The 27,231-nt window shown below is 37.0% G+C and overlaps 1 protein-coding gene across 1 annotated transcript; it reads left to right on the top strand.

Annotated features, from left to right (window-relative positions):
* The first annotated feature begins 910 nt into the window (after positions 1-910).
* On the top strand, positions 911-25,589 carry SOX10 (SRY-box transcription factor 10). Its single transcript, XM_034402787.3, has 4 exons — positions 911-1,308; positions 2,186-2,643; positions 22,226-22,491; positions 23,166-25,589. Exons 2-4 carry the CDS (start codon positions 2,234-2,236, stop codon positions 23,873-23,875), a joined length of 1,386 nt encoding a protein of 461 aa, XP_034258678.2. The 5' UTR covers positions 911-1,308; positions 2,186-2,233; the 3' UTR covers positions 23,876-25,589.
* The last annotated feature ends 1,642 nt before the right edge of the window (positions 25,590-27,231 follow it).

Genomic DNA, 27,231 nt, shown 5'->3' with positions numbered 1-27,231 from the left:
AACCCTTTAGCCTCTATTCATAGACAACTATGAATATGATAGAGAAGTCATCAGATACATATATTAATCACTGCATTGAGGTACGTTTAAATTTGATCTGCATTTCAGGAGTGTTTATTTAGACAGGAATTCCTACTACAGGTTGAAAAACAACAATAAACTATATAACTGTAAAATTACAAACTTACACTTCCTCCCACAAAACACTTTCATAATTGTCTCAAATCATCTTGTTTGGGAGAAACTCTTAATCAATCCACCAATTCCTTGCCCTCAGTATCTTCCAAGAATGGAGCCTACAAGAGAAGTATAACCTACCTCAGTGTGTCTCAACTTTGGCAACTTTAAGATGTGTTGACTGCAACTTCCTTCAATATGCAGCCTGGGGGATTCTGGAACTTGATGTCCATGTATCTAAAAGTTGAGAAGGTTGAGAAGTACAGGCCGAACTGCAACTGACAACAGACAATTCAATTACAAGTCTTTCTAGATTGTTCTTATTTCCCAGAATGTTCTGAAGTCTTTTTGTACGAGAAAAGCATTTATCTTGTGGGTTTGCAGAACTCTCAAGTATTGGAAGCCTGCCCAACATCAGAACAGTAAGCTTCATCCTAAAGACAATTCCATATAATTTCACATACATGGAGACTATCTTGTTTTCAGTAGATGCACGTATCAAATAATTGACTATTTATTATTCACACACTCATATAGAGATGTGTACATATAGAAATAAATTAAAAAAAAATGTTGGTGTAGCCATCACAGGGAATGACACACAAAGTTTGTTCATTCTGTAGAGGAATGATATAACAAAGTGGTCCTTAATGTGGTCCCTTTTCAAACAAAAGAGGACTTGAAAAAGAGTATTTGGGGAGGAAGAAAGGAAGGTCTGATGCTAAACATCTGAACAGATGAAATAAAAGTTGACTATAGCCACCTTCTAAATAGGCCGTATGATAGAAAAGTGTTAATTTGAGATGGGAGTTGAAATGTAGTTGATGGGGATGCCGAACGTCTCCTGTCTGCATACAATGGATGTATTTGGGCCATAGAGAGCTTTTAGCTCCACCCTTTGACTTTCCCTCCCCCAGTGTTAAGCAACGAGCCAGTCACAGAGACATTCATGCAGGGTATTAGGAGCAACCAAGCCTCCCTCCAGGAATGGCACTTCTGATAGTTCTCCCAGCACACAGCTCTTGAAAGCTACCAGCCTCGTGAAAAGAGAACAGACACACAGAGAGAACAGAGAGGCTAGTGGGACACAAATTACAGCTAACTCAGGATTTGCCCGAGAGACCGGCTGATGTAAGTTTCCTTACCTGCACTTGATAACTTGCTTCTTCTCTTTTTTTCCCTTTCTCTCTCTCCCTTCTTTTTAACTAACTGACAGCTTTCACTTCACTTGTTACTTTAGCAGATCAAAGTTACTACTGTTCTGTTCAAACTACTGTAAACATATAACTGGAAGCCAAATTTTAGTTTGGCTAATTTCATTTAAGGTGTTTGGGTCAACTTTATTTTTAAATATTGTTTCCCTATGGTTGGATAATATCTCACAGAAACTAAGTGGTGGTAGAAGTAATGACGAACTAAAGCTAACAGCTTTGAATTTCCTAAAAGGTTCCCCCCCCCCCCTTTAATCAGAGTGTAAGTGAAACAGGACAAAAACCTAAAGGCAAAATATTTGTATCCCCTCTATGCTGCTTTTTACCTGTTGGCGTGAAAGGGCACAATGTGTAAAGACGCATTCTGAAATGTACGTCTTACACGATCACAAGGCGTTCATGTTATGATCCTTTAATACTAAAACCACCTATTTCTCCTCCGCTGCCAATATTCTTGACTCCAGTCTCAAAAGAAGCTTATATTAGAAGCCATATTTGGAATGTAGAAGGACAAATTAGAACATGGAGATTTTTTTTTATTCTCACCCCTCTAAGACCACCCCAAATTTTTATTTTATGCTCATGTGCTCAAAAATTGGGTTGCCATATTAGAAACTTTCTCAACAAGAATTGGAAGGATCGGTTAATTTGGACCTTTTTTATCACGGATTTTGCAAGTGATAAAATATAGCCCTGATTGTTGTTGTTGTTTTAATGGTTACTGGCTGTTTGTTTGATTGTTCAGGAAGTTTGAACACTTTTGACTTTAATATTCACATCTATTTTTAAAATGGTAGTTCCAGCTTGAAGACTTCATTTTTGAAGGGTAAAATCAAGAGGAAACAATGACAGACGATCAAGACCTTTCTGAAGTAGAAATGAGTCCTGTTGGTTCTGAAGATCATCACTGCCTTTCGCCAGGAACTTCCATGGCATCAGACACCAACTCTCATCTTAACAACTCCGGCAATGGTGAGATGGGGAAAGTGAAGAAGGAACAACAAGACACAGAGGCAGATGATGATAAGTTTCCAGTGTGCATCCGGGAGGCAGTGAGCCAGGTACTGAGTGGTTATGATTGGACCCTAGTGCCCATGCCTGTGCGTGTCAATGGAAGCAGCAAGAGCAAGCCCCATGTCAAGCGGCCTATGAATGCCTTCATGGTGTGGGCTCAAGCAGCCCGGAGGAAGCTGGCTGATCAGTATCCTCACCTTCACAATGCAGAACTTAGTAAGACGCTTGGGAAGCTCTGGAGGTAAGAACAAATGGGGAGGGGAGGTGTTTAAAGAAACCACATAAGGCAAGGTCAAATGGAGAGTGAGAGAACCACTATTTATTTAATGGATCTATCTTTTCAATTTATGGTGTTAAGATAGGGAGTGTTAAAGAATAGTCAGACAGCCAATAGAATGAAACATCCAGAGTGCTGTCAATATAAAATTTAACTCATATTTTGATCTTGTCTATTCTCTTATCTCTGCCATGAGGCCCAGTTGACCTGGCCATTCAGTCTTAGGCCCATGAGTTTTTATTTCAGATACTATGTACTCTGCCCCTTCTCTTGATCAGTTGTGTTCCTTCAGTCTAACTCTTTGATCATCTTCTAATCCAAAGCATTTGACATGCTGGCAAGGAATGATGGAAATTACATTTGGAGGCACTTGGAGGGCACCCAAGTGGGATAGGCAAGTTTAAACCTTTGCTTCCTTGTCAAACCAAGGGTCTTTGTTCTGCTGGGGAGCATCTATCACTGGAACAATGGTTTTCAGGAATCCAACAATGTTGGAAAAGAGACGTTTTATCTTCTAAAACAATTCAAATAACTACATTTTTTTTTCTCCACGAGGAAAAACAAATGCTTCTATTGGGGAGAAAGAACAAAATGATTACTAATGATGTGGTAAGATGCAGGTACAATGAAATAAGCAGTTTGTTCTTATTAGAAACCATCCCATTTTTAATCACAAGGATTAATAATTTGTAGTTGTCTGAAAGTGATATGATGATGGGATTTGGTATCAGATTAGTGACAAGCGGAGAGATGAGGAATTTAAAATTAAAGATAGGATCCTCTATGTTGCTAATTAGCCACACTCCTCCTTTATAAATAGGTAATACTTGGCTGATGAACTGAGCATTTGTAACTTTTAGGTGATCAAACTGAGGAACAGAGTTATCTTTATGGAAATATACTACTCCCTACTTAGCAGGAACAAGCCAGCACCTACCCAACAGTAGAGACTGTTGCATTGTCCTTGCTCTTCTGTTACATGGACCTAGATTTGAGGAAGTACTTATATTTCAGAGGCACTACATTTTCCCAACATTCAGATTACATTAGATTGCTGCCAGGAGAAAAACACAATAAATTACACATCTAGAAGAACCTATTAGAATACAATTATGAGGATGTCAAGGGTATCCATTGGAGCGTGCCCGTGGCATCATTGATTTAAAACAGATACAACTCAATATATAGGTGACATAATAATAGTTTGTAAAAGAGGACTCACAATGGAGCTGAAACTAAGTGGATGGAAACAAAGCATGGAAAGGCCTTTTATAGTTTCATGTTCACGTCAGATAATCCTGATGTTATATCCTAAGAATTTATTTGTATAATTAAAATGGTTATTTTAGCATGGGGCTTTTTTGCATCAGAAGTTAGCTGATTTTGTGGGGAATGTATAAGCTGACTTATACAATACATTGAAGTCTAATCAAACATTAAAAAAGTTGATTAAGGGGAAAGTATAAAATTTGCCTCTCTTCCTGTCATATTGTATTATAACTTTAGAATTTTGGATATGCAGGAGTTTCATGCAAAGTCTCAAAGTCTCAGACGAGGTGGACTTGCTTTTGATTTATCATCCAAGTAAATCTTAAAGTTGGATTCTGTTGCTGTGGGATATTCTTTTGAATTCATTGTAACACATTTGAAGCAATTAAACATCAATTTAATTTAACATTTAATAAAGGTTAAATTAATTATATTATTTCTAATATGATCCTCAGAACTGGGGTTTAAAAAAATCTACTTTATTCAGATAGTGGAATATTAGAAAATAGCTTTGGAACAAAACAAAATGAAATATATAATTTTCATCATATCATGTGATTCCTTCAGACAAGGAAATATAAACAACAAGGAACTCGAAATTCCAGGATCTAGCCTCACTGGTTGCTTTCAAGACTTTGTCCCATCCCACTCAACTATCATTCCTTCAAAAGATCTAAATAAGGTCTAAATAGTTCATGTGATTCATTTTGCTAAGCAATTTGGTTATGGGGAGCAACACAGTACCCATGTGATGTTGGGTTAAGAATTCCACTTCTTTTCTGGCACATTTGTAACTGACTTCAAGCTAAAAGGCAAATGATTGACTAGAGTTCAATAGTGTACAATAGTACATATTGCATACTGAACTTCCTTAAGACCTTCTTCTTAAGTAGGTCTGAAAATGTTTAAACTTTGAAGAGCCACTGGCTAATAGGACAGGCAACTGAGCTGGGCTAGTGATCTAACTTTATATTCAGCATGCTTTCCCCCCCCTAAAATTGTTTGATACATACTCCATTAAGACACTGGGATTTTCTTAGTGAAAACAAACTTAATATTAACGTTTTGGGTCTCAATTCTTTAGCTATGTGATTTAAAGGCAACTATCTTTCTGGATTAGGTAGACGTGAAACAGAGATATTGAGTGCAAGTCATATTAAATTGCAGAACCTCTGTGAAACCTATTCTCTCCAGTATTTTAGTTCGGCTCTTTGGTGCTGAAGAGCATTCACGAAATATTTGACAGACTAATTTATTGATTCCAGTTTATCAAAATCTGTTCCTACTTCTTTTGATTAACTCAAACAAAAGGGCTTCCTAAAAAATAAATGAATATAAAGAAACACGGTAGTTCACAAATAAGATTTCTAAGATATCCTGCTCTTATCTCATTTTTCCCCAAAATATACTACAGAAGCATTTTTATAAGCAGTTCATAATGAACTACTTTGATAAACTCTAGCTTCTTAAGGTTACGAAGATATCGTTATTTCACAGGAGTCTGTTAGCAGTCACTATTGCATAGACTAGTAAATCTAGTGTTACTACTAATGCTGTTATTTCTGCTGCTGCTACTTATATTTGGAGTTTGAAACCAGATTAACATAGTTTTGACACCCAGACAATTTAAGTCTTAGGAAACCAACCCATTCAATTAAAAATGATCTCTACTTATTTAATTTTATATCAAATAAATATTTATTTAACAGAACCTTTATTTATTTAATTGAATACATTTTTAATGCATATTAATTTTCTTGATCCTTATAAACAATTATTTGCGAGGAGGTGTTCTTTGACCATCTACAAATTCATTTCTGTGAATATTGGTATAAGTTAGTTATAAATTAGTAAATATAGACAGTGTTGAGATATAAACCAATAAGGCAATGTCTTTATTTAATTGCATTAAGATTAGTGACAAATACATACTGTAAATGCTAAATCAGTGTCGATCATATTGGCAATGAGTAGATTAAACGGCAGTGAATGATATCTATACGTATCTTCCTCTTCTTATTAGATCAAATCAGAAATCATTATAAGACCTTTCTTTCTATTTTTTACTCTGATGATTGGATGCAGTAATTATTGAACTATTACAATAGTGTAAGAATAAAACATATTAAATATTGTGACTCCTGCAAGGGCAAATCAAATAAAAAGCATTTTGAAGTGCATCTCTTCTTTGGGCATAGAGGGAGATATACCAAATTTTTAATTTATTTTAAAGTCAACTTCAAGCTCATTGATGATAGTAGATTGTAGCCATTGGCTTTTGAAAATATCTGGTTTGAAAAGAGGACACGGAATGATAGCCATATTTTTATGTTTTCATTTTCATAAATTTGATGCTGCACTTACTCTTATATTTATCTTATTATATTTATGCCTGTATGTATTTCAAAATGAGAGGTTATACTCTTAAACTCATCAAAATAATGATGCATGCTGAATTCAACACAATCTGCTTATATATAAACACCATTAGGGTACCACACAATCAGATCATCATACAGTTTTAATTATAATTAATCATCATACAATTATTATTATGGGCCTGCTAATTATGCTCTATATTATGAAGGGTTCCATAGAATATCTCTGACTTCTTTTTTAATATTATATAGTAGTATATATATATCTATATATCTTGTTTCAGGCACAACTCTTGATCATATACATTTCCCTTTTTGCCTTAATATCCCATTATATTTATTGCCGCTTGCTGTGGTCCTGCTTGGTTAGTTCTGGTTTTAGGAAAGCAGCCACAACATATCTAAGGGACAAATCAAAATGGCTGCTTTCTCAATAATCCTGATTTATGTCTCTATTTGATTTGTCTTGTTTGCTTTTGTTAACGAAAACTTCCTTGTATCGTTCTTCTCTTACACAGCATTTCTCTTTTTTCTTTTTTTATATCTTGCTGCCAACATTTTAAAATCATGCTAAATATTCTTGAAATAAATATTATTTTAACTATATAATCCAAAATAAATAAATATTTCAAGTGTTTTTAAAAAATAAAACAATTTTACTTCATGCTTTTGGTATAAAGCTCACATGCAGCAGAACTTCAGTCATTAAAATGTTAAGTTTGGAACCAAAGTCATTTTCTTTTTTGATCCCAGACACACAAAGCGTGTCTCCCAGATCTTGTGACCATGTTCTAGGGAACATACAGCTGCCACACCTGTCTTTGAGACTTCCAGGAATTTTGAACTATATAAGCCCCATGTCTGCCTTCCCAGGTAGATTAGACAGGAAACTGACGAGCTGCATTAAGAGAATCTTGCAAATCTGATAGTAGAAACTTTTTGCCGTCTCTTTTACTGTCTGATAAATTAGGGATGTTCCTTTCTGCATTTCTTTCTCTGCCCATTATGCAGCTGCAGGTTGTATCCAGTTGGCATCTCTTCCGTCCATCTCTCAGGGGTATTCTCACATACCATTGCAGCCACTGAAATCAAGGGGCAGCAACACAATAAATAGCTTTCAGTGGATTGATGCCACAGTGATTGTATTGATTGAGTCACTTAAGTTGGAAATGGACAATAACAATAACAAGTCTGTAGAATACCTTTTGGCCACCAGATGTCCTCCAGATATGTTGGACTACAATTCCCATCCCGTGGAATAGAATGATGGTGATATAGTCCAATACTTAAAGAAGGCATTGGGCTACAGAAGGCTAATTTATGGTACAAAAAAGCAAGAAAGGAGCTTTCATTTTATCCTATGGTTTCATGAAATAAACTGCATTATAAAGGCACTTTTGAGCAATGGTGGCCCCAGGTTTGAAACAGCCTCCAAAATTCTGCAGAAATTGTCCCTGAGTTGCACTTTTTAATACAAAAGAAGACGTGAATTATTAAACATAGAAAGAATGGTCATGAACATTATTTAATTAATTCATTTCAATTTAATCGCATTTAGGTTTTGTTCTGACCTTTTGTCCTTTCTAGGAGTGCAATTTTGGCACACTATTCACATGTCAAATGTAGCCAATGGCTCAAAAACCAGTCCATACCCTTGCATTAACGAAATGCTCATTGACAAATAATGCTTTTCTTATGAAAGTGCAGGAAAGATTTAAATCTCTTCGTTTATATGTTTATTTCTTATATACATACGTATGTCGCCTGCTCTATCAATTCCTGATATTTATAGTACCCCAATAAATATCATAATCCCAAATTAAATTTTATGTAATAGAGCTTTAAAAGCGTAATCCAAGAAAACATAAAATAAAAAAAGAGATTTACAAACTAATAAAACACAGTGATCAAAACCATTAGTAAAGTCAATATGATTCATATTATCTTGGCTATCTTAGTTAACTATAGAATAGTTCCCAAATCGAAAATCCTCTCCCAGATGTTTCCTGTTTCAAAACTCTTGCATTTGGGGAAAGTTTTCATTGTCTTCCTAAATGTTCACAAGGAGAGGGCTATCCTCACCTTGTGGGATGGGCTATTCCAGAGCAGGCAATTAATATATGAACGCATCCAAGAATCAGAAACTGCCTGATTCCTAAAATGGAATTAAGTCAAAGTCTGGATTGTCGATTCTCTTGTTCTGACAAGCATGCCTGCACTACTAAAAAGACCAACAAACAGCATCAACATCTATCTTTTATACAACTCTTTCGGCCAGAGACTAAAACAAACAAACTTTGCCTCATATGCTGTGTTTTCTGGACAAAATGAAATAAAATCAAAATCACAGTTTTCACTATTATTTTAAAAGTGTAGATAGAATCTCCTCCTCCACGTGGAATGAAAATCCGTTGATAAAGTTCTCTTTATTTTTTAAGGTATAGTCCAGAATATAACTCACAGGCAGATAAAACGTAACAAACACCTTTACTAGTTTCATAAACCATAATGGTGTTTATGCCTTGCTTCTCGTCACATCTCCAAAGCATCTGCTATAGCTCAAGTGCAACTATTTTACTCCCTATAGATTAAAGTACATGCCTTTTGCCTGATGTATTGAATTTGTAACTGTTGTACAACCAGAAACCAAGACTGTTTCAGCTCTATTGTATCTGGGGGATTTTTTTTAAAAAAATTTTTTTTACCTTATCAATATTTTTTCAGTGGCAATAGCCAAAAGGTTACTCCCCGTTCACTCACCCATATTCCTATATTATTGCTCCCACAGTCTGCTATAATAAGGAATCTTCCTACAATTTGGAAATTCCTCTGAATTTTTTACAGATAGAGGCAGTAGGGTATCTGCCTTATTCATTGTGGAAATAATAATAATAATAATAAATTAATAAAATAATAATAAAATTAATATTTTAATGGGAAGAGAAAACCTGTATTTACTAAGATCCCTTAAAATTATACTTAATTTTTTTTAGTACATCATATGTGTTAGCTCATGCTCTCATAATATGACTACAGTTTATGCCAGTAATATTCCTACTTTACTGAGAACAGCTTGTCTAAAGTATCCTCTCATATTGTATAGTTTTTACACGCAGTATCGGAGCTGAACTGAGATTTGGGATAGTTCTCAACTACCAGATTGTTCTTATTCTCAATCTATGATTTATGACCTCATGTGTAATGCATTTCTTACACCGTGCTATCTTTTATTGAAAGAATTGCATGTGCTTACCTCATGTGTACATTTTTATTTTTGCCACATGTTGATTGATTATGTGCCATCACGTCAGTGTTAACTTTTAGCAACCGCACAGATAGATTTTCTCCAAGACAATCTGTTCCTAACCTCGTCTTTCAAGTCTTCCAACGGTGTACTTGTCACCACTGAAACTGAGTCTGTCCACTGTGCTGCTGGTTGTCCCTTCTTCTCTTTCCTTTCCCCTTTCCCAGCATAATAGACTTCAGCAGAGAACTAGGTTCTTCACTTAGTGTGTCTGATGTCGAAAACAATTGAGCCTGGCCATTTCTGCTTCAAGTGAAAACTCTGGGCTGATCTGTTTGATGATCCGTTGTTTGCTTTATTGACTGTTCACAGTATTCCCAGAATCTTCTCCAACCCCAACCTTCAAAGGGGTCAATATTTTTCTATCCTGCTTCTTTAAAGTCCTACCTTAGCTTTCATAGACTGTAACTAGGAATATCATTGGTTGCATTATATTAATTGTCATAGGTATGTACATCACAGCATCTGAATATCGTTTTCAATTGCCACCTGTATATGTTGGGAAATATATATGATAACATTTTACATGTGTGCATATGTAAACTGGTACGGGAGCATTAACAATGATATACCCAGGGGATATCATAAACTGCTCATGGGTTTCGTTAGATGCACAGGTTCATGTCCAGAATATTTGCCTTGTAGTTCCTGGTTTTGCAGAGGCCATTATCTTTTTTTCCCTAAAAGAAGGATAATTGCTAATTTCTGGAATACATAGAATTATAATTACTGGTATGCCTGGGAAAAAAAATTATATGTGGTTCTTAATTGTTAAAGACACTTTAAAATAAAATGTAGGTAATTGAACGTTACTAATAGTATTAATGTGCTTTAATGCTAAAATGAAGAAAACAGAATTTTCAGTTCCTATGAATTTATAGAACAGATCCCTAAATCTCTTCTAAAAATTAATTGCTGACCAATAAAAGGGATTCAGGCAAAGGGCTGTAATAGATGAATGATTTATCTGAATGATTACTACATAAATAAAATGAAAATTGAGATCTAATTTCATTTACATGTTTTTCTTCTGCTTACTGCATCATTAGCGGACAATATAGATGATAATTCTCAGTTGATACTGTTTTAATTCTCATCATGATCAAACCAGATTTAGACATTAGGTTCAAGTCACAGTTTGCTTTTAAACGGTTTGTTTTGAATATTCAAACTAGCTATGTTCATAAAACAGACTAAGCTAAAATCTATGGAATTTTTTTGGTATTATTTAAGTATGTCTACATCATTTGGAAGTTGAATGCAGTGAAAATGAATTTTTTTATCCATTTTGCCAATTTTAGTGAGGATAGAGTAACAGTAGAGCAGAAGACTTTTTAATTTTTACATATTATAATTTGTTTTTATTTTTTTTATTCATTTGATTTATATGCCGCCCTTCTCCGAAGACTCAGGGCGGCTTGTTGGTTGATTCTTCTCAAGGATTTTTTTTCTTTATGGAAATAGTATCTAGTGCCTAAGAATAAATGCTAAAAAAATTATTATCTGCCAGATTCACCGAGAAAGGTACGGAAGCGCAGGGTTTTGCCCGCCCAGAAAATTCATGAGATGTGGAAGCATTGAGATATTTTCAGATTGAAAGGGCATTTTTGCACAGGCAGAAGTGCAAAGTCCTTAAAGAATTGTAGAGATAGATGTAAGTGTGGATTCTTCTACGTGTTGTGAAGAGTGTGAGCCTGATCCATTTGGAAAGAAAAACAATAACAAAATCAGTATCTGTCTGTCATAATGTAAAAAGGCCAGGCTGCTGCATGTAGAGACTAAAATGCTGCTATTTACAGCACCCTCTCCTGGACAAGATCTCCAATAACACATTCCAACAAGAATAAAAATTTTTCCCCAAAATAAATCCATAGGAATTTACTGTGGTTGCAAAAAAAAGAAAAAAGAAAAAAGAAAGAAAAAGAATACTTAGACTTGTGATTGCTTAATTGCTTCATATATTCATGAGAAGAGGAAGGTGAATTTGTCATAAAAATTCTCTGGTGTACAGTACGTTTAGTTTTTGATGAGCAAATTCAGGTATTGGGAAGAGGATCATTAAGCACTGAACACTGCAAGATACGTTAAGCATCAGTGCAGTACATACATCCATACACACAGACCAAAAACCAGTATTCCAGTTTGGTGAAAGTGTTCCTAAGAGTTTTTGACAGCATCATAGTACATAAGTGATTGTACATCTTTCCATGTATTTTTTTTTAATCAAATAACTCAGTGTTCCCTACTTGATGTCCTTCAGATGGCCTCTAAGTTCCCCATTACTCCTAATCAACATATTTATGAAAATATAAGAATAGGACCAAACCAACGCCCATCTTAGACCAGGATTTTGTTTCTCATTGATCAACTGGATGCTCACAAGTAGGAGACTGAGACATATTTCTCTTCTGCTGTTGTTTGCCTACAACTAATTTTTGAGCAACACAGCCTCTAATGCAAAGATAACACTGACTTTTCAAGACTAATAAATGGATAGTGGATATAAATCAATTTTTTTAAAAAAATAGCCCTTAATTGATCTTCCTCCATGAATGTATCCATTCCCCCTTTAAAGACAACTAAATTAGGATTATTATGCACTGGTTGAAGAAGTGCTTTCTTTTGTCTTTTCCTTAATGTCAATCCAGTCATCTTCAGTGGATCACCAGGTGTTTTGACAGAGGAACAAAGGTGTCTCCCAACCCACTTTCTTAATGTCATGCTGCATAAGCAGTTCAATTTTCCACTCACCTCTTCCACAGGTGCCTTCTTCCTAAATTTAGAATCCCGCATGTTCTATTTTTGATTTCTTAAGGAATCTCCTAACTATTCACTCTTCTGCAACTGTATCTCTAACTCTATTGTACCTTTCTTTCAACTGCGACCATAAATGTAAATAGTGTTTCAAACACAGATGTGCCATAGATGTATATAATGAAAAGAAAATTGGCAATGTTATTCTCAATCCCTTTCCTATTGATTCCTAGATGGGGTCTGCTTTTTTCAACAACTGCTGTGGACAGAGTTATCCTCTTTGTTGAACTTTTTCTAGATTAGTTTACAGGCAGCTCAGATCACATTAATGTGCAGATGAAGTTAGATTGTTGCTTAATGTGCATCATTTAACATTTAAATTGAAATTCATAGTTTGCCATACATAGTTAGGCTGGTTAGAAATCAGTGGTTGAAATCCAGCACACCTTGAGAAGGAGGCCCAGATTGGAGGTAGGTGGGTGCAATAGCTCAGGATATGCCCTACCTTTATCACTATCCATCCAATAATATTGGCACTTCAAAACTAGGCATGCATAATCAATAAAATCATGGCAAGAAAATTGTGGAGGGATAATATTGATGTTGGTTTTTTTTCCCCTGGTTCCTTTTTCATTATGCCTTAGCGCATGCACTGTTATTGATGAGCTGAGGAGTGTGAATTCCATCCAATGTTTTGATTTTAATATTCTCAGAAAAAAGTCTGAGAGGCTAGGAAAGTGAGAAAATTGTTCAGCTTATATTTGCATGCAATCTACTAAATGGTATTTGTCCTAAACCAATAGTCAAACAAAACTGCAAATTATCCTTTGGGAAGGGTACTATTCTCCACTTTGTATTGCGTATTCTAATGTGCATGTATATGTTAATAAGAATGGCACACAGAAATTGATATTAAATCAATCATTTGGAAAAATGAATATATTAAACAAAATTCATTTAAACATATGCATTTTTTTAAAAAAATGTAAATAAATAGCAAATGCAAAAGAGAACTGGAGTAGAAAACTGAGAAAATGTGAGAAACCAAAACTAATAAAATTATGCTCTTAAATGTGGCAATGTGCTGAGTGAATTGAAAGAGAGGAATTGTTTTAAAATTGTGCCACTGGTAGAATCTGGTAGGTGCTAAAATTGTTTGTGTGAGAACAAATTATTGTATACCTAAGGAATGTAAGTTTTTATCATGTGCTATATAGGTTTGGCCCAACATTTGCAAACTATTCAAACAAATTACACTGAACAGATAGAAGTGTGTATGTAATATATTTAAGCAGAAGAGTGGGCAGATACTGTACATGTCTAGAATTGTTTTGGAACAAGTTGAAAAGGGAAAGCTAATTATCTTTCCTGGTAATGGAAAGCAGCTTCCATCCATCTGGGTTAATACTGTCAACATTCAGAGATTATGGGAACTATACCCAACAAGATATGGAGGATTATAAATCCCTCGTCCTTGTAAATGAGGGCAACAATTTTGGCTTTAAAAATACTTCCATTTTTTTTCTCAACATTTTTTCTCAACTTCATTGTAACTTCATATGAACTGAATTGTTAACCCACACAGATGAGCAGAAACTACACCAGAATTTGTGAGTAGGTAAAGTGCTCTTCTATTCAATTACCACCAACTTTTTGGACCAAATGTATATCATTTGATGTATATCATCAAATGTTTCTTACATCTCTGATATTATCTAGCCTTCTTGGTAGACAAGCTTGCCAAATGCAAAAAGAGACAGTCTTCTTGACCCTTTTGTAGTTGTAAAGAAGAGAGTGATATCAACAGATGTAGATTGTCCTAGAGCTACACTTGCAGACTTTGTTTTCTTTGTCTACAGAGAACTCTGTACAACTACAGGAGCATAACCTTATATTTCTGGCATGTGGCCATTTAGATTTAATATTAGGAATGATTTGTGCAGATTGAGAAGAACTTCAGACCTTTAAAACGGGCTTTCTTTATAGAAAGTGAACTTTTGTACAAAAGAAAAATTACTTTATTTTTATTTATTCAGAAGTATCCTTGTTCCAAATCCCAAAGATGGCACATTACTGTCAGTTACTGTGTTCCGCTACATTTGGCTGGTAGAACTCATGACTTTAGAAATGTAAAACAATATTTAAGTAGATAGTACAAACATAAATTTGTGATAGCTCAATTAAATTTCCGACACATACTATCAGCAGACAAAACATTTACAACAGCACTCATTGAAAATAGTAACATTGCCTTAGCACTGCTAAATTAATTAACCCCAGGATGGGGCAAAAAACTGTTTTATTCAATTGAAACCCAGATTAGCACCAATTATTTTGATAAAGTCTAACTTAATTTCATGCTGAATTTTTCTTAAGCCTGTTTTCTATATTCTTCATCTGATAAAGTCAAATGTACAAAATATAACCTATTATCTTTTAGGTGTTGCTTGTTTGAAGCATCTTTTTTTTTTAACTCAATGGCCTATCAAAAGTCAAATATGAAGTGCATAATTAGAGCTTTCAATCTCAGCCTAAATAACTTTGAGCCATGTCATGTTGGAATAGTGTTGTCATAGTCACAATGTTCAAACATCTGTAGTTGTCTATGGGTATTCATGCCGAATGTGTAATCTTCTATCCTCCACCTTTCCCTTGTTTTCATTGTTCACCACACTGATTCAGCAGCAGGTGCTACTGATGAGTAAGTGGGGATGGTTGTGACTTTTATGGCTTGCAGGCAATCTCAGCAATATTCACCAGAATTCTACTGTCGTGACAGTGAAAAACTAAGACCAAAAGACCATCCCTCACTGATGTGATAGCCAATGTGAAAACTTTACTTGAACTGTGTGAAATATTCTTTATTTGTGGGTCAGGGAACTGGGAGTTCAATTAAAGCTTTCTTATGACCAATAGTTTGATAGGTTGGTTTGTCTTCCCCCATGTGCTTTGGTGGGGTTTGGTGTGTGGGATGGTGGTGAAAGATTGCATCCAATTCCTTTTAAAAAAGCATAGAGCAGTGGTTCTCAACCTTGGAAGCTTGAAGGTGGGTGGACTTCAACTCCCAGAATCCCCCAGCCAGCGCTGGGGGATTCTGGCTGGGGGATTCTGGGAGTTGAAGTCCACCCATCTTCAAGCTACCAAGGTTGAGAAACACTGGCATAGAGCCAAGGAGATTGAGCTGGGGGGTGGGGGAAAACAGATCTGTGCCTGCTCATATCACTTTCTATTTATTACAGCTGGTTTGGTTAGATAGAAAGAGATGGGTAGATCAGCATGGATTTGATTGCAATTCATTGAAAGATGGTGAAAACAAATATGCAGAGATTCAGTTCTGGGTACAAAGGCTGATACAAAAAGAATTGAAGCTGATTTTGTAATAGCATGGATCTTCCTGTCAATTGTGTTTTCATAAAACAGCACAATGAAGGGCGATTCTTTTAAATAAAAAGCACATCCTGCCATATAAGAATCCCTCTGTGATGGATGGAGAGAGAGACAGTCCTTAAATATGATAAATAAATATATTATATAATGCCATCAGAAGAAGTAGCCCATTGAATCACTGATGGAAGCAGACACTGAACAAAAACTGGTTCTATGTATCTCCAAGCAAGGACTGAAATGTTGGCCATCTTAAGTAGATCCTATTTTTTGTTGACAAGTATTTAATACCAAGCAGGTTAAAAGGTTCTGAATGAATTTCCAGTGACTTTTTGTTTTATCCAGAATAATATTCAGCACTTTTCAAAGTATCGTATGTTCATTGGCTTGCCCAGATTACATCCTTCCAGAAAATAATTGTCAACTGAATATTGTTGAGCTGGGGCTCTACTTAGCTTTTTAGACCCATTGAAGAACTCTGCTTGGAACAATTCAAGACAAAGGAGGAGGGTGGTTTGGATCTCTGAATGCAATCCATACAGCCACAAAGAGAATCAGGAAAGCTGGCATTTAACTTCTAGAAGATCAGTGCTTTTAATATCCTGGATTAAAATGATGAAGTAAAAGAATGAAATTTTGGGCATATAATCCATTCAGCACCAGGTGGTGTGATAGTAAATCAGGCTTTCAAGAGACTCCACTGCAGGTCATAGAAAAGAAAAGCCAAGTCTTTTGTTTGCCCATTAACTTTGTTATGGGCTGCTAATCATTCATCACTATTTAGTATTCTTGTTCATATAATAAACTAAGCCAGAACATACGTAATTGATTTTGTACTGTTAGCAATATGTTGTGTGAATACAATTTTAGTTTATAAAACCATGGTTTCTGAGCTAGTAATAATATGAAAACCAGCCAGCAAACCATTTAAAAACCATGATTTATGTAATGTGTGAACCTAGTCTTTGCTAGGCTTTCTAATATTAAAGTCTGCTTGGATGTTAATTTCAATAATGTAAGAACCTTCAGAGCTTGCACAGACACACAGAAACTCAAATCAATTTAGTATTTTGGTCCTCCTTCCCAGAACTTAATCAAAATTCTTAACTGGAAATCTTGTACAGAGTGACAGACTTGCATGAGAATTTACAACTGTGTCTAAATTAGCTGGAAACCACACAAGAAACTCCGGAGAATTGTTCTGTTTCTCATTGAATCCAAAAGAAACAGCATTTATGGACAGAAACAGGAGAGTCGGTCCATGTTTTAACAAGGAATACTGTGGAGTGATATTCAGAATATAGCACAGCAGATCTTGAGATCTAAGCAATGGTGGGTTTCAAAATTTTTTACTACCGGTTCTGTGGGTGTGGCTTAGTGGGCGTGGCTTGGTGGGCGTGGCAGGGGAAGGATACTGTAAAATCTCCATTCCCTCCCCAATCCAGGGGAAGGTTACTGCAAAATCCTCATTTCCTCCTGATCAGCTGGGAGGTAGAGAATAGATGGGGGTGGGGCCAGTCATAATTTTTACTACCGGTTCTCTGAACTACTCAAAATTTCCACTACCGGTTCTCCAGAACTGGTCAGAACCTGCTGAAACTCATCTCTGGATCTAAGCCGGTTAGAATTTTTGGTAATCAGAACCCAGGTTGTAGAAACCTGATCTAAAAGCTATATATCCGTGAAAACTATAGTTACGCTAATAGACTAGCTAAAATAGTTTTTTGGGGGGAAATGTCAAGAAATATCTAAAAACAGGTGCTGTTGTACTAATAAAACATATTCCTCCTAGTGCTGTAAGATATGCCCATTTTCTTCTATAACTAATTTTTGCACTTTGAGAGACTCATTGTCGTTGCCTGTTGTCATGGTCCTGCCTTCTCTTCAGAGCAATTTCCCATCTTAACATGACACTATTCATAAACTTTTAAGCTTGCCAGAAGAGCAAAGGCACAAAACCAACCAGTACCTCAAAATATTAACAGGTGTAGGTGAACATGGCAAACCTGACAATGTAAGGCAGAAAGAAATAGTTCCAGGCATTAGGTATGACTCAGTGGTGGGTTTCAAAATTTTTTACTACCGGTTCTGTTAGTGGGCATGGCATGGCTTGGTGGGCGTGGCAGGGGAAGGTTACTGTAAAATCTCCATTCTCTCCCCAATCCAGGGGAAGCTTACTGCAAAATCCCCATTTCCTCCCGATCAGCTGGGACTTGGAAGGCAGAGAATAGATGGGGGCGGGGCCAGTCAGAATTTTTACTACCGGTTCTCCAAACTACTCAAAATTTCCGCTACCGGTTCTCCAGAACTGGTTAGAACCTGCTGAAACCCACCTCTGGTATGACTACATGCATCCATGTTTCAATAAGTCCTTTATTTCTTTAATTTGGAAATTAATTCCCCCATCCTTTTTTAATGATAATCCAATTGACAATTAATAGATTGTAAGCATGTTTGGAAGAAGAAGGTAGAAGGATGTGGAAAAAAAGAAGGACCTAAAACGAAATCCACCAGAAAAATAGGAATGCACTGTCATCATTATGGCCTGCCCAAAGGGGCTGGGAAGTATTTCTGTATCAGGTTCAGGTTCATGGGAATATCCTTACAGCTTTTCCAGCTCTTACACCTGAGAATGCTTGCCTCTTTTGTTTTACTCAAGTCACAGTAGAAACTTTTTCAAATGCTATTGAATGGGAGGTGGGAAGGGATGGCGCTATGTAGAGGCCAAGGCAAGGCCTCTGGCCATGCTCTGATTGTTATTATAACACTTGATTATAGAGTGGTTAGTTCACTAGTCATCTGTGTTTTAAATGACCGATCAATTAAATGTAAATTAATTTGACATTTGTCAAAACCCCAAAAATCTGCCTTTTCTTGCCTTTGCTCTCCTGTTGAAGATGAAATATTTTGAGGCAGAGATTGCTAGAAATCAGTGGAAATTATCATCGACATAATTTGTGTACCCATTATATATTGTATTAAGCATTTTATTTTGATAGCCAGTGGCAGAAAACTGGGCCATAATTTTCATGAGGGGAAAGGAGAGCAAAGGCAAGAAGAGAAAAGTTATATGACTTTTCTTTTCTACCTATATATAAATATAGGAAGATAGGATTATCTTGAATATTTTTGTTTGATTCCCCATTCTTGTAAAACCTTAGAAACAATAAACCAGTATGGTTTTGTAATTTCTATACCAATTAAAACTAAGATCCATTTGCTAGCAAGCAATGCCAAATAAACAAAGCTTGCAGTCCTAATAAAATAGTGTTTCACATGTTTCAAGCAGCTGCTTGATATTTACAACAAATACCAGAGCTCAAGCTTTTGTTCCAATGAAGCTCTGTCATTATAACTCCATGTTTACATATTATGCATTAAACACTGTTGCTGCCAATCTCTGTGCCTGATTTATAGTGCCTTAGACTGAAAGTCTTGGATGTTGCAAAATTAAGTCCCAATTAAAGCAACTCAATTAGTCAGTTTTCAAATGAAAATTTGAAGGTTTTTTTTTTTTTTTTTTTTTTTAACCATGCTGGAAGCTTGTCAGCACTTCTAGACTTTGGGGAAATGGGTTCCCTGAAGGGTTTGAAGGCTGTTTCGGGATGTACTGGCTCATCCTTAATATACTGTATATTCAGATGCTTTCAGAGTGCTGATAGGTGCCAAAACTTCATGAAGAACCATTTCACACACAGAAACAAAGCATTAGAATTTATTCACAGTTCATGCAATGACAGAGCATCTGAATAACAGAATAAAATTAAATAATAATGTGAATTGAAGCTCAGAATTTTTGTGGTTTAATCTCTCTCTCTTTCTCTTTCTTTCTCTCTCTCTAATTTATAGACCTGCCCATCTTAATCTCATGACTTGGGCAGCGAACAGCAGTTAAAAACATAAAGCAACAATAATAGCATATTAAAGATTGGCAGCCAAGGTAAAAACCATCATAACCATCAATGCAGGTATCCCATGGGCTCTCATTTTGATTCCATGCCTGGTGGCATATTCTTCAAAACCATTCAAAAGATTAACAAGGTTGGGGATAATCTAATGATGTTCCAAAAAGTGGCCAGCTAGAAGCTAGACAGTTTCTAATAAATGGGATCCGTATCATGCTGGGCCTCCCTGGATATACATAATCAGTAAGCAGTGGTCCCTCAAAATCTAACCTTATGCCATGGAGGGATTTATATTTACATAAACAGAGTATTTAGACTCTTATTGATGAAAGCAAAATCCACTGATCTAATTGCTAAACAAGAAATAGCCAAAATTCTTCATAGGTATTTGAGGAATAAAAAGATTCATTCTGTTTGTTGTTTGTCTATCAAACAGAGGTTTTCCCCTCACTGGACAAGACAGAGAAAGGGAGGAAAGATTTCATTTTTATTGAAACCTCAACTATCTGAGATTTGTTTTGTTAAAATTTAACGTAAGCCATAATATTTTTGGGCACTCGGAAGACAATCTGTAATTTGAATATAATATACAGTATATAGTATAGCAAGCTTTACACAGCAAACATTCTGGGATGGGCTTTACAGTACCATTAAACAGCCATGGTGGCACAGTGGTTAGAATGCAGTATTGCAAGCTAACTCTGCCCACAGCCAGAAGTTCGATCCTGACCAGCTCAAGGTTGATTCAGCCTTCGATTCTTCCGAGATTGGTAAAATGAGGATCCAGATTGTTTGGGGCAATATGCTGACTCTGTAAACTGCTTAGAGAGTGTTGTAAAGCACTGTGGAGCAGTATATAAGTCTAGGTGCTATTGCTATTAAACAATCAGTTGATTGCCTCAGGTGGTAGATGCTGAAAGATGGGGAACAAAGTTACATGTTGAAGTGATACCTGACTTATATTTCCCCCCTGTGGAAACAATGATCATCTAAACATATAAACAAATTTTGAGCATTTTGAAACTCCAGATAATAGGTTTTCTGTTCAAGGCTCCAAAATGCTACTTAGCTCAACAACCCTGTCCACTTGCAGCGACTTAGCAGGAAATATTGTCTCAAGTAATAACACAAGCCACTTAGGGATTATGTTAAGCAATTGAAAAATTCTTGATTATTTTTGACTGGTCTCAATGGCAATCTCCATTAACAAGCAACGTTCGGAATGTATTAAAGAGGTAGTTTCTCTTCTTTACAAAAAGCTTGCAATAACCCAGTATAGATTTGGGCAGTCACCTTGCTGGATAGCAGAGGTTTATCCTTCTCTACCCCTTGTTGATCAAAAGTAAAGCATTCTCCTGCATCTGTATGGGATTTTTAAGGGGAAGGGATGCTCTCCATTGTTATACATGACATTTTAAAACAAAACAATACTCCATTTACACAGTATCTATAAGAATTTTTTGAAGATGACATCTGGAGATCAAAATATTACCTATCCAAAGTATGATAGCCTGAAAAATAAAGCTGCCATAGCAAGTGCATGTTACAGATTTAATAAGTGATGTAGCTTGAGCCATGGAAAGAAATACCAGAGTGTACCAATCTCTCACAGTTTCATTTAATCCTGGGTGTCTGTTCTGTGAATAAATTGAAAAAGATTGTATATAAATGGAAATTGATCTTATTACAGAAAGACTAGAATTTGTACAAGTGTATGATGTAAAATTTTCCCACTTATACAATCTTTGAGGAACATCTTTCTGTTCCATTTCAGTGAAATTGATTACAAACATTTAACCAATTCTCCTAAATAAAAATTTCACGCATTACAAGGATTGGTAGGTCAGTAGAAAAACATGTACCAGATGTTCTTTTCGTGTTTGTGTGCCTTCAGGTCAGTTTGATTCCTGGCAATTGTCTGGACAAGTCTTTGCAGTTTTCTTGGCAAGATTTTCAGAAGTGGTTTGCCATTGCCTGCTTCTTATGGCTGAGAGAGAGGAGGGGAGGAGCTGGCCCAAGGTCACCTAGTTGGCTTTATGCCTAAAACAGGATTAGAACTCCTGGTTTCTAGCCCATAGCTTGTAGCCATTACACCAAACTGGTTCTCCGCTGAATAACATACATAGTTGTTTACAGTTGCTCATGCCAGTGAATTTTACATAAAAGAGTGATTATGGCAAAAAGTTTTGCTGATGTGCTAAATTGAAATCTGCTCATGATATGAGACAGCGTTTTGACTAGATGAGTGTAGCATTCTTGCTGAGTTCAAAAGAAAATGGCTGCTGATGTTTCTGGTAGCATCACTGATTGTCTTAAAAGTTCTCACTGTTCCATTGCAAAATTTCTGGTCAATCTCCTTCCAGCGTCATGGTAGAGCAGCTTTCAACATCTCCTCTTTGCTGATCTTCTTTCCCATCTGCAATGCTGTGTCTGATAGTCAATAGATAGTTTCTATTATCAATTGATACGATCCTGATTATTTAGAATTCCCCTTTTAAATCATCGGTCGCTTATATTTCTTCCTGTTCTCTTATCTCTCCCACCTCTTTAAGATTACTGAATGAAAGTGACAAACGACCTTTCATTGAAGAAGCAGAGCGGCTACGGATGCAGCACAAGAAGGACCACCCTGATTATAAATACCAACCACGGCGTCGGAAAAACGGCAAGGCTGCCCAAGGAGAAAATGATGGCCAGGCTGATGGGGAAGCTGGTGGAGCTGCAGCTATTCAAGCCCACTATAAGAATGCCCATTTGGACCATAGGCATCCTGGAGAGGGATCTCCCTTGTCTGATGGACACCCTGAACATTCTTCAGGTTAGTTCATAAATTTAGCCAGCGGTCAGATCCACAGCAATCTGAATTCTAGTGGCATAGTAAACCAGGAACTGCCTAAATATAGAGCGGAATCATGAAAACCACCATTTATTTTTCTGACAAAGCTGAACATTTAATTGAATTGGCATAGATGAGTATCATAACAAAAGAGTGATATCACAATTGCCACAGCCCACAGCCCTCAGACCACAATTACATCTTGCAATTGTGCTTTTTTACTGATTACTAGCTTCTTTCTTTCTTTCTTTCTTTCTTTCTTTCTTTCTTTCTTTCTTTCTTTCTTTCTTTCTTTCTTTCTTTCTTTCTCTTTCTTTTTTTCTTTCTTTCTTTCTTTCTCCTTCCTTCCTTCCTTCCTTCCTTCCTTCCTTCCTTCCTTCCTTCTTTCCCTTTTCACTGGAAGCTTTTGTAAAGCCATCCCAAAGTCAGGAAGTGCCTAAACCAAATAAAACAAACAAATAAATGACTAAGCAGTCTGTGTAATGAAGGTAAAAAAAGTTAACTAAGATACTGGTTTGTCATGTTTCGTTTTTCATGGAGTCAAACTCTGGAAAGGATCCAATACAAATATAATGTTGCTATGAAAGTTATATTTGTATAAATTGAATAGTTTACACACACTCTCTCTTCCCTCTTTTGTGATGGCAACCTTACAGGTCAGAGCCATGGACCTCCCACTCCACCAACTACACCGAAGACAGAGCTCCAGACGGGTAAGGCTGACTCCAAACGGGATGGGCGTTCCCTTGGGGAAGGAGGAAAGCCCCACATCGACTTTGGCAACGTGGATATTGGGGAGATCAGCCACGAAGTGATGTCCAATATGGAGCCCTTCGATGTCAACGAGTTTGATCAATACCTTCCACCAAATGGACACGCTGCTCACCCAGGCCATGTGGGAGGTTATGCCACAGCTGCAGGTTACGGCCTTGGTAGTGCCCTGGCTGCAGCCAGTGGACACTCTGCCTGGATCTCCAAGCAGCATGGAGTCTCTTTGTCTGCTGCCACATCCTCAGTGGTAGATTCGAAGACACAAGTAAAAACAGAGGGCTCTACCCCTGGGGGTCATTATACTGACCAACCCTCCACTTCCCAGTTAGCTTACACATCACTCAGTCTGCCCCATTATGGCTCAGCTTTCCCCTCTATATCCAGGCCCCAGTTTGACTATCCTGATCACCAACCTTCAGGACCCTATTACAGCCACTCTAGTCAGGCTTCTGGTCTCTACTCAGCCTTCTCATATATGGGTCCCTCTCAGCGTCCTCTGTACACTGCCATCTCTGACCCAGCCCCTTCAGTGCCACAGTCCCACAGTCCCACACACTGGGAACAGCCTGTGTATACAACCCTCTCAAGACCCTAGGGAATGGGGAGCAGTGACCAAAGCAGCAGCGGAAAGGCTCCAAAGAATCAGCCCCAGAAGATGAGCCTCCAAGTTCCAAGGTCTTTTGGTGTCATCCATTCGCCAGAATCCACAGAATATCCCGGGATGTCTAACATGACCACAGTTATCGATGGCTCACCTGGCTGGAGGAAGGTTCCCAACCACCCCCCCTACTCCCAGTCCCTGAGTGGCTTTCAAGATCCCATAGGCCTTCTAAAGGAGGGTGATTCTAGGCATGGGGCAACAACTCATGGTTGGTTTTTGTAAGGCAGATTGAGGGTTTAAAATAATTACAAGAAGAATAAAATTGAGAGATAATTCCTCCCTTCTCTTCCCCCATCCTCAACTGTCCAAACAATCCGTCTGATATTTTAAGAAAGAAACCAATAACCATAACTTTGCCACAGTCTATGGGTAAATTATGGCTAGAGCTGGGCACGCTGTGGTGGATATGTTACAGAAGAAATGCAGTGATGCAGCTGTTGTGGACAGAGCTCTAGGACATTCGTGCTTCAGAGTTGCACATGCATGAAATTTAGTTCTCCGTTGGAAGATCGCCCTGTGCTTGCTTTTCCTGTTGTACTTGGCATCTCAGTTTCCGCCTATCTATTCCATCGCCTCTCTGCTGCCTGGCTCTCTTAAGACTTAACTACACAGTACATTGGACTCAGGAACTATATTATATGATCTGGCCACCTTTGCATATAAGTGCATTCATGTGTCCACACCTGCTGGTCCCTTGACCATAAATGAAAAAGCAGACTGAATTTTCCTTCTTGGTAATGAACGTTTTGTATTCCTAGTCTCTTCCCAGTACTTCATGGTTCCCTTCTAACTCTCCCAACTATCCTTCTAGTAGTCAAAAAGATATCCTGCCAAAGCCTATGTTTTTTCTTCTGGCTCGCTTATGAATGTGTTTTCCGTGTATGAGTGTGTATATGTGGGTGTAGGGAAATTGAGGAAAGAGAGCAAGTCAGTATGGTTTTTCCTACATGCTTAATTAGAGAACAAAAGTGCCACAGCATTAATCTTATTGTTTCATGAAACATCTCAGGATGTTTGGGTGCCTGAGGCAGAATGTTCAAATGGTATCCAGGAATGGTAACAATATTAGCTGATCATTTGCTGCCCTTCAATCATTCACCAAAATTGTCTATGAATGGAGGACTGTGTTACCATGCCTTTTGGCCACAATGTAAAAGCATGAAAGCATCAATGCACTAGAAACAACAGATGCTATGCGAGTACATGAGAAAAGACCATTACTGGCCGTAGCAGTGTTTCTCAATCTTGGCAACTTGAAGACGCATGGACTTCAATTCCCAGAATTCTCCAGCCAACATCTTCAAGTTGCCAAGGTTGAGGAACACTGGGCTATAGTATTGTATGTTACTGTTACGTTTAGTTCTTCCCAACACCTTTAGACTGAGACAGCTGAGGTTTGCCTGCCCCAAGTTATGAACTTATATATGCTTACTTCCATGTTCAGCTATGGATAATTATCTTTTCTCTATGGTATTTGAAAAGAACATGTAGTATGGCTGTATCTCTTATAATCTATTAACTGCTATGCACCCTTATTTATGCAAGTAGCACATCTTTTCCTGTCCCCAATGCTACAAACTTAAGCTGTCCTAGCATCATTAACTTTGCATCAAATGTATGGAGTAATAAACTTAAAATGTTTTAGCTATGTATGTCAATGTGTGTTTCCTATTTTGATCTATGCTCTGCCTCATGCCCCTCCAAAATTGGCTGAGAAGACAAAGAAAGAACCTAGTATACTGCATATAACCTTCTTGCCCATAGATTTCTCACTGTGCATTGTTAACAGATCAACCTGTTTTTTCACACCTAGTCAGAACTACAATTCTCACTTTTTTCACTCAGCAATGGACCAGATGAGGATTCTTGGTCTTTCCAGTTAAACATTCCAAGCATACTTTTTACTGTATTTTTCCAGTTCCATGGTTGTCTGTTAAACCCAATTGGGATGTTCGCAAGCACCTTGTCATCTTTTCTAGCTCTTTCATTACATTTGCTTTTCTAAAGTCAGCTGCCTCTTAATTTCCAAGGATAACTGTAATTGATAAGTCTATTCTAAAAGAATTGTATGTAATCCTTTTGTGGCATACATTCTATAAATCAGCTGCATCACATTAACGAGGGGTCCTTTTTGTTTTGCAGCCAAGCAGGTTGACTATGTAATTTTAAATTCTAAATATATATTTAAAAGTGAGATCAGAATAATACCATTCTAATTCAATTTATCCATCCAGTTTACCATCCCACTTGATTTGCAATGCTTTACTTGAGAGAAAGTGTGTGCCTTCTTCATCAGGCAGCAAAAAAAATATTTCTACACTACATATGCCATTTTTATTGGGAATTACAAAAATGGACTTTCAAGTTTCCCATCCCTGAAACCAACTGATCCTTCCTGATTTCTGAGGTAGGTGCTTAACAATCAGGAGGAACAACTTTCGTCCACTCCTTCAACTTTGTTTCATTCCACAAGATTCCTAAGATTATGAATAAATGATACATTTTTCAGCCTGAAATATCATACTAAAACCAAAGGGTTGCAATGTCAGAAAAAGCAGATATGTAGCCAAGATGGTACTTAAAATTCAGAAACTGCCATATTTTGCATACCAGGGTACCTTTTGACTTATTCTGTGTGGGGGCACATGAAAAATGTAATGGTGGGCGGGTTATGCATTTGGCTTGACATTATCTCCTTTGACTCTGATGGAACTCTTTGGCTCTAGGCCTCTGTTTAAATGTCTGGCCAAATGCTTTAAATTCCCAAAAATTGGCAACTTGTGCTATATGTTTGCCATGGCACTAGGAGTCATTTAACCAAATGACTCAATGATCACTAAGCAATCTGAGTTGAACTTTCCTAGGTAAAGGAGAGTAACAAGAGGAAGTTAATAGGAAAGTGATAAGATCAATGCCTTTCTTCAGCTGACCAATGAATCAACAAGATATACTTCATTTTAGATCAGAATAGCCCTAGCTTGTTTCTTCACGCCTCTTACTACAAATCCTAAAGACTAGAAGCATAGAATCAGAACTGGAAGAGGGTGCATGGGCCCTCTAAATCCAACCTCCTGTGAAGGAATCCAATTAAATTCTAGTCAGATGGTTGCCAGTCCGAATTTGAATATATTCAATGAAGAGCAGTCCACTTTCTTAGATAGCATGTTCCATTGTTGAACTGTTCTTATCAATAGATAAGGCATCTGTCTTCCTATAACTTAAACTCATTATTCTGTGTCTTGCATTCTGGAATGAGAAAACTTCATTTATATGGACATTTTTATATCCAA

This window comes from Pantherophis guttatus, chromosome 7 (assembly GCF_059756535.1).
Source record: "Pantherophis guttatus breed Tessera chromosome 7, ASM5975653v1, whole genome shotgun sequence".
Taxonomy (NCBI): Eukaryota; Metazoa; Chordata; class Lepidosauria; order Squamata; family Colubridae; genus Pantherophis; species Pantherophis guttatus.
Note: the sequence above shows the minus strand (reverse complement) of the source record. Positions and strands in the feature narration are given on the sequence as shown.

Coding starts and splice junctions, on each gene's coding strand:
- SOX10 (XM_034402787.3), top strand. CDS start 2,234: ATGACAGACGATCAAGACCTTTCTGAAGTAGAAATGAGTCCTGTTGGT. Junction 2,644..22,225: donor ACGCTTGGGAAGCTCTGGAG/GTAAGAACAAAT, acceptor CACCTCTTTAAG/ATTACTGAATGAAAGTGACA. Junction 22,492..23,165: donor ACACCCTGAACATTCTTCAG/GTTAGTTCATAA, acceptor GCAACCTTACAG/GTCAGAGCCATGGACCTCCC.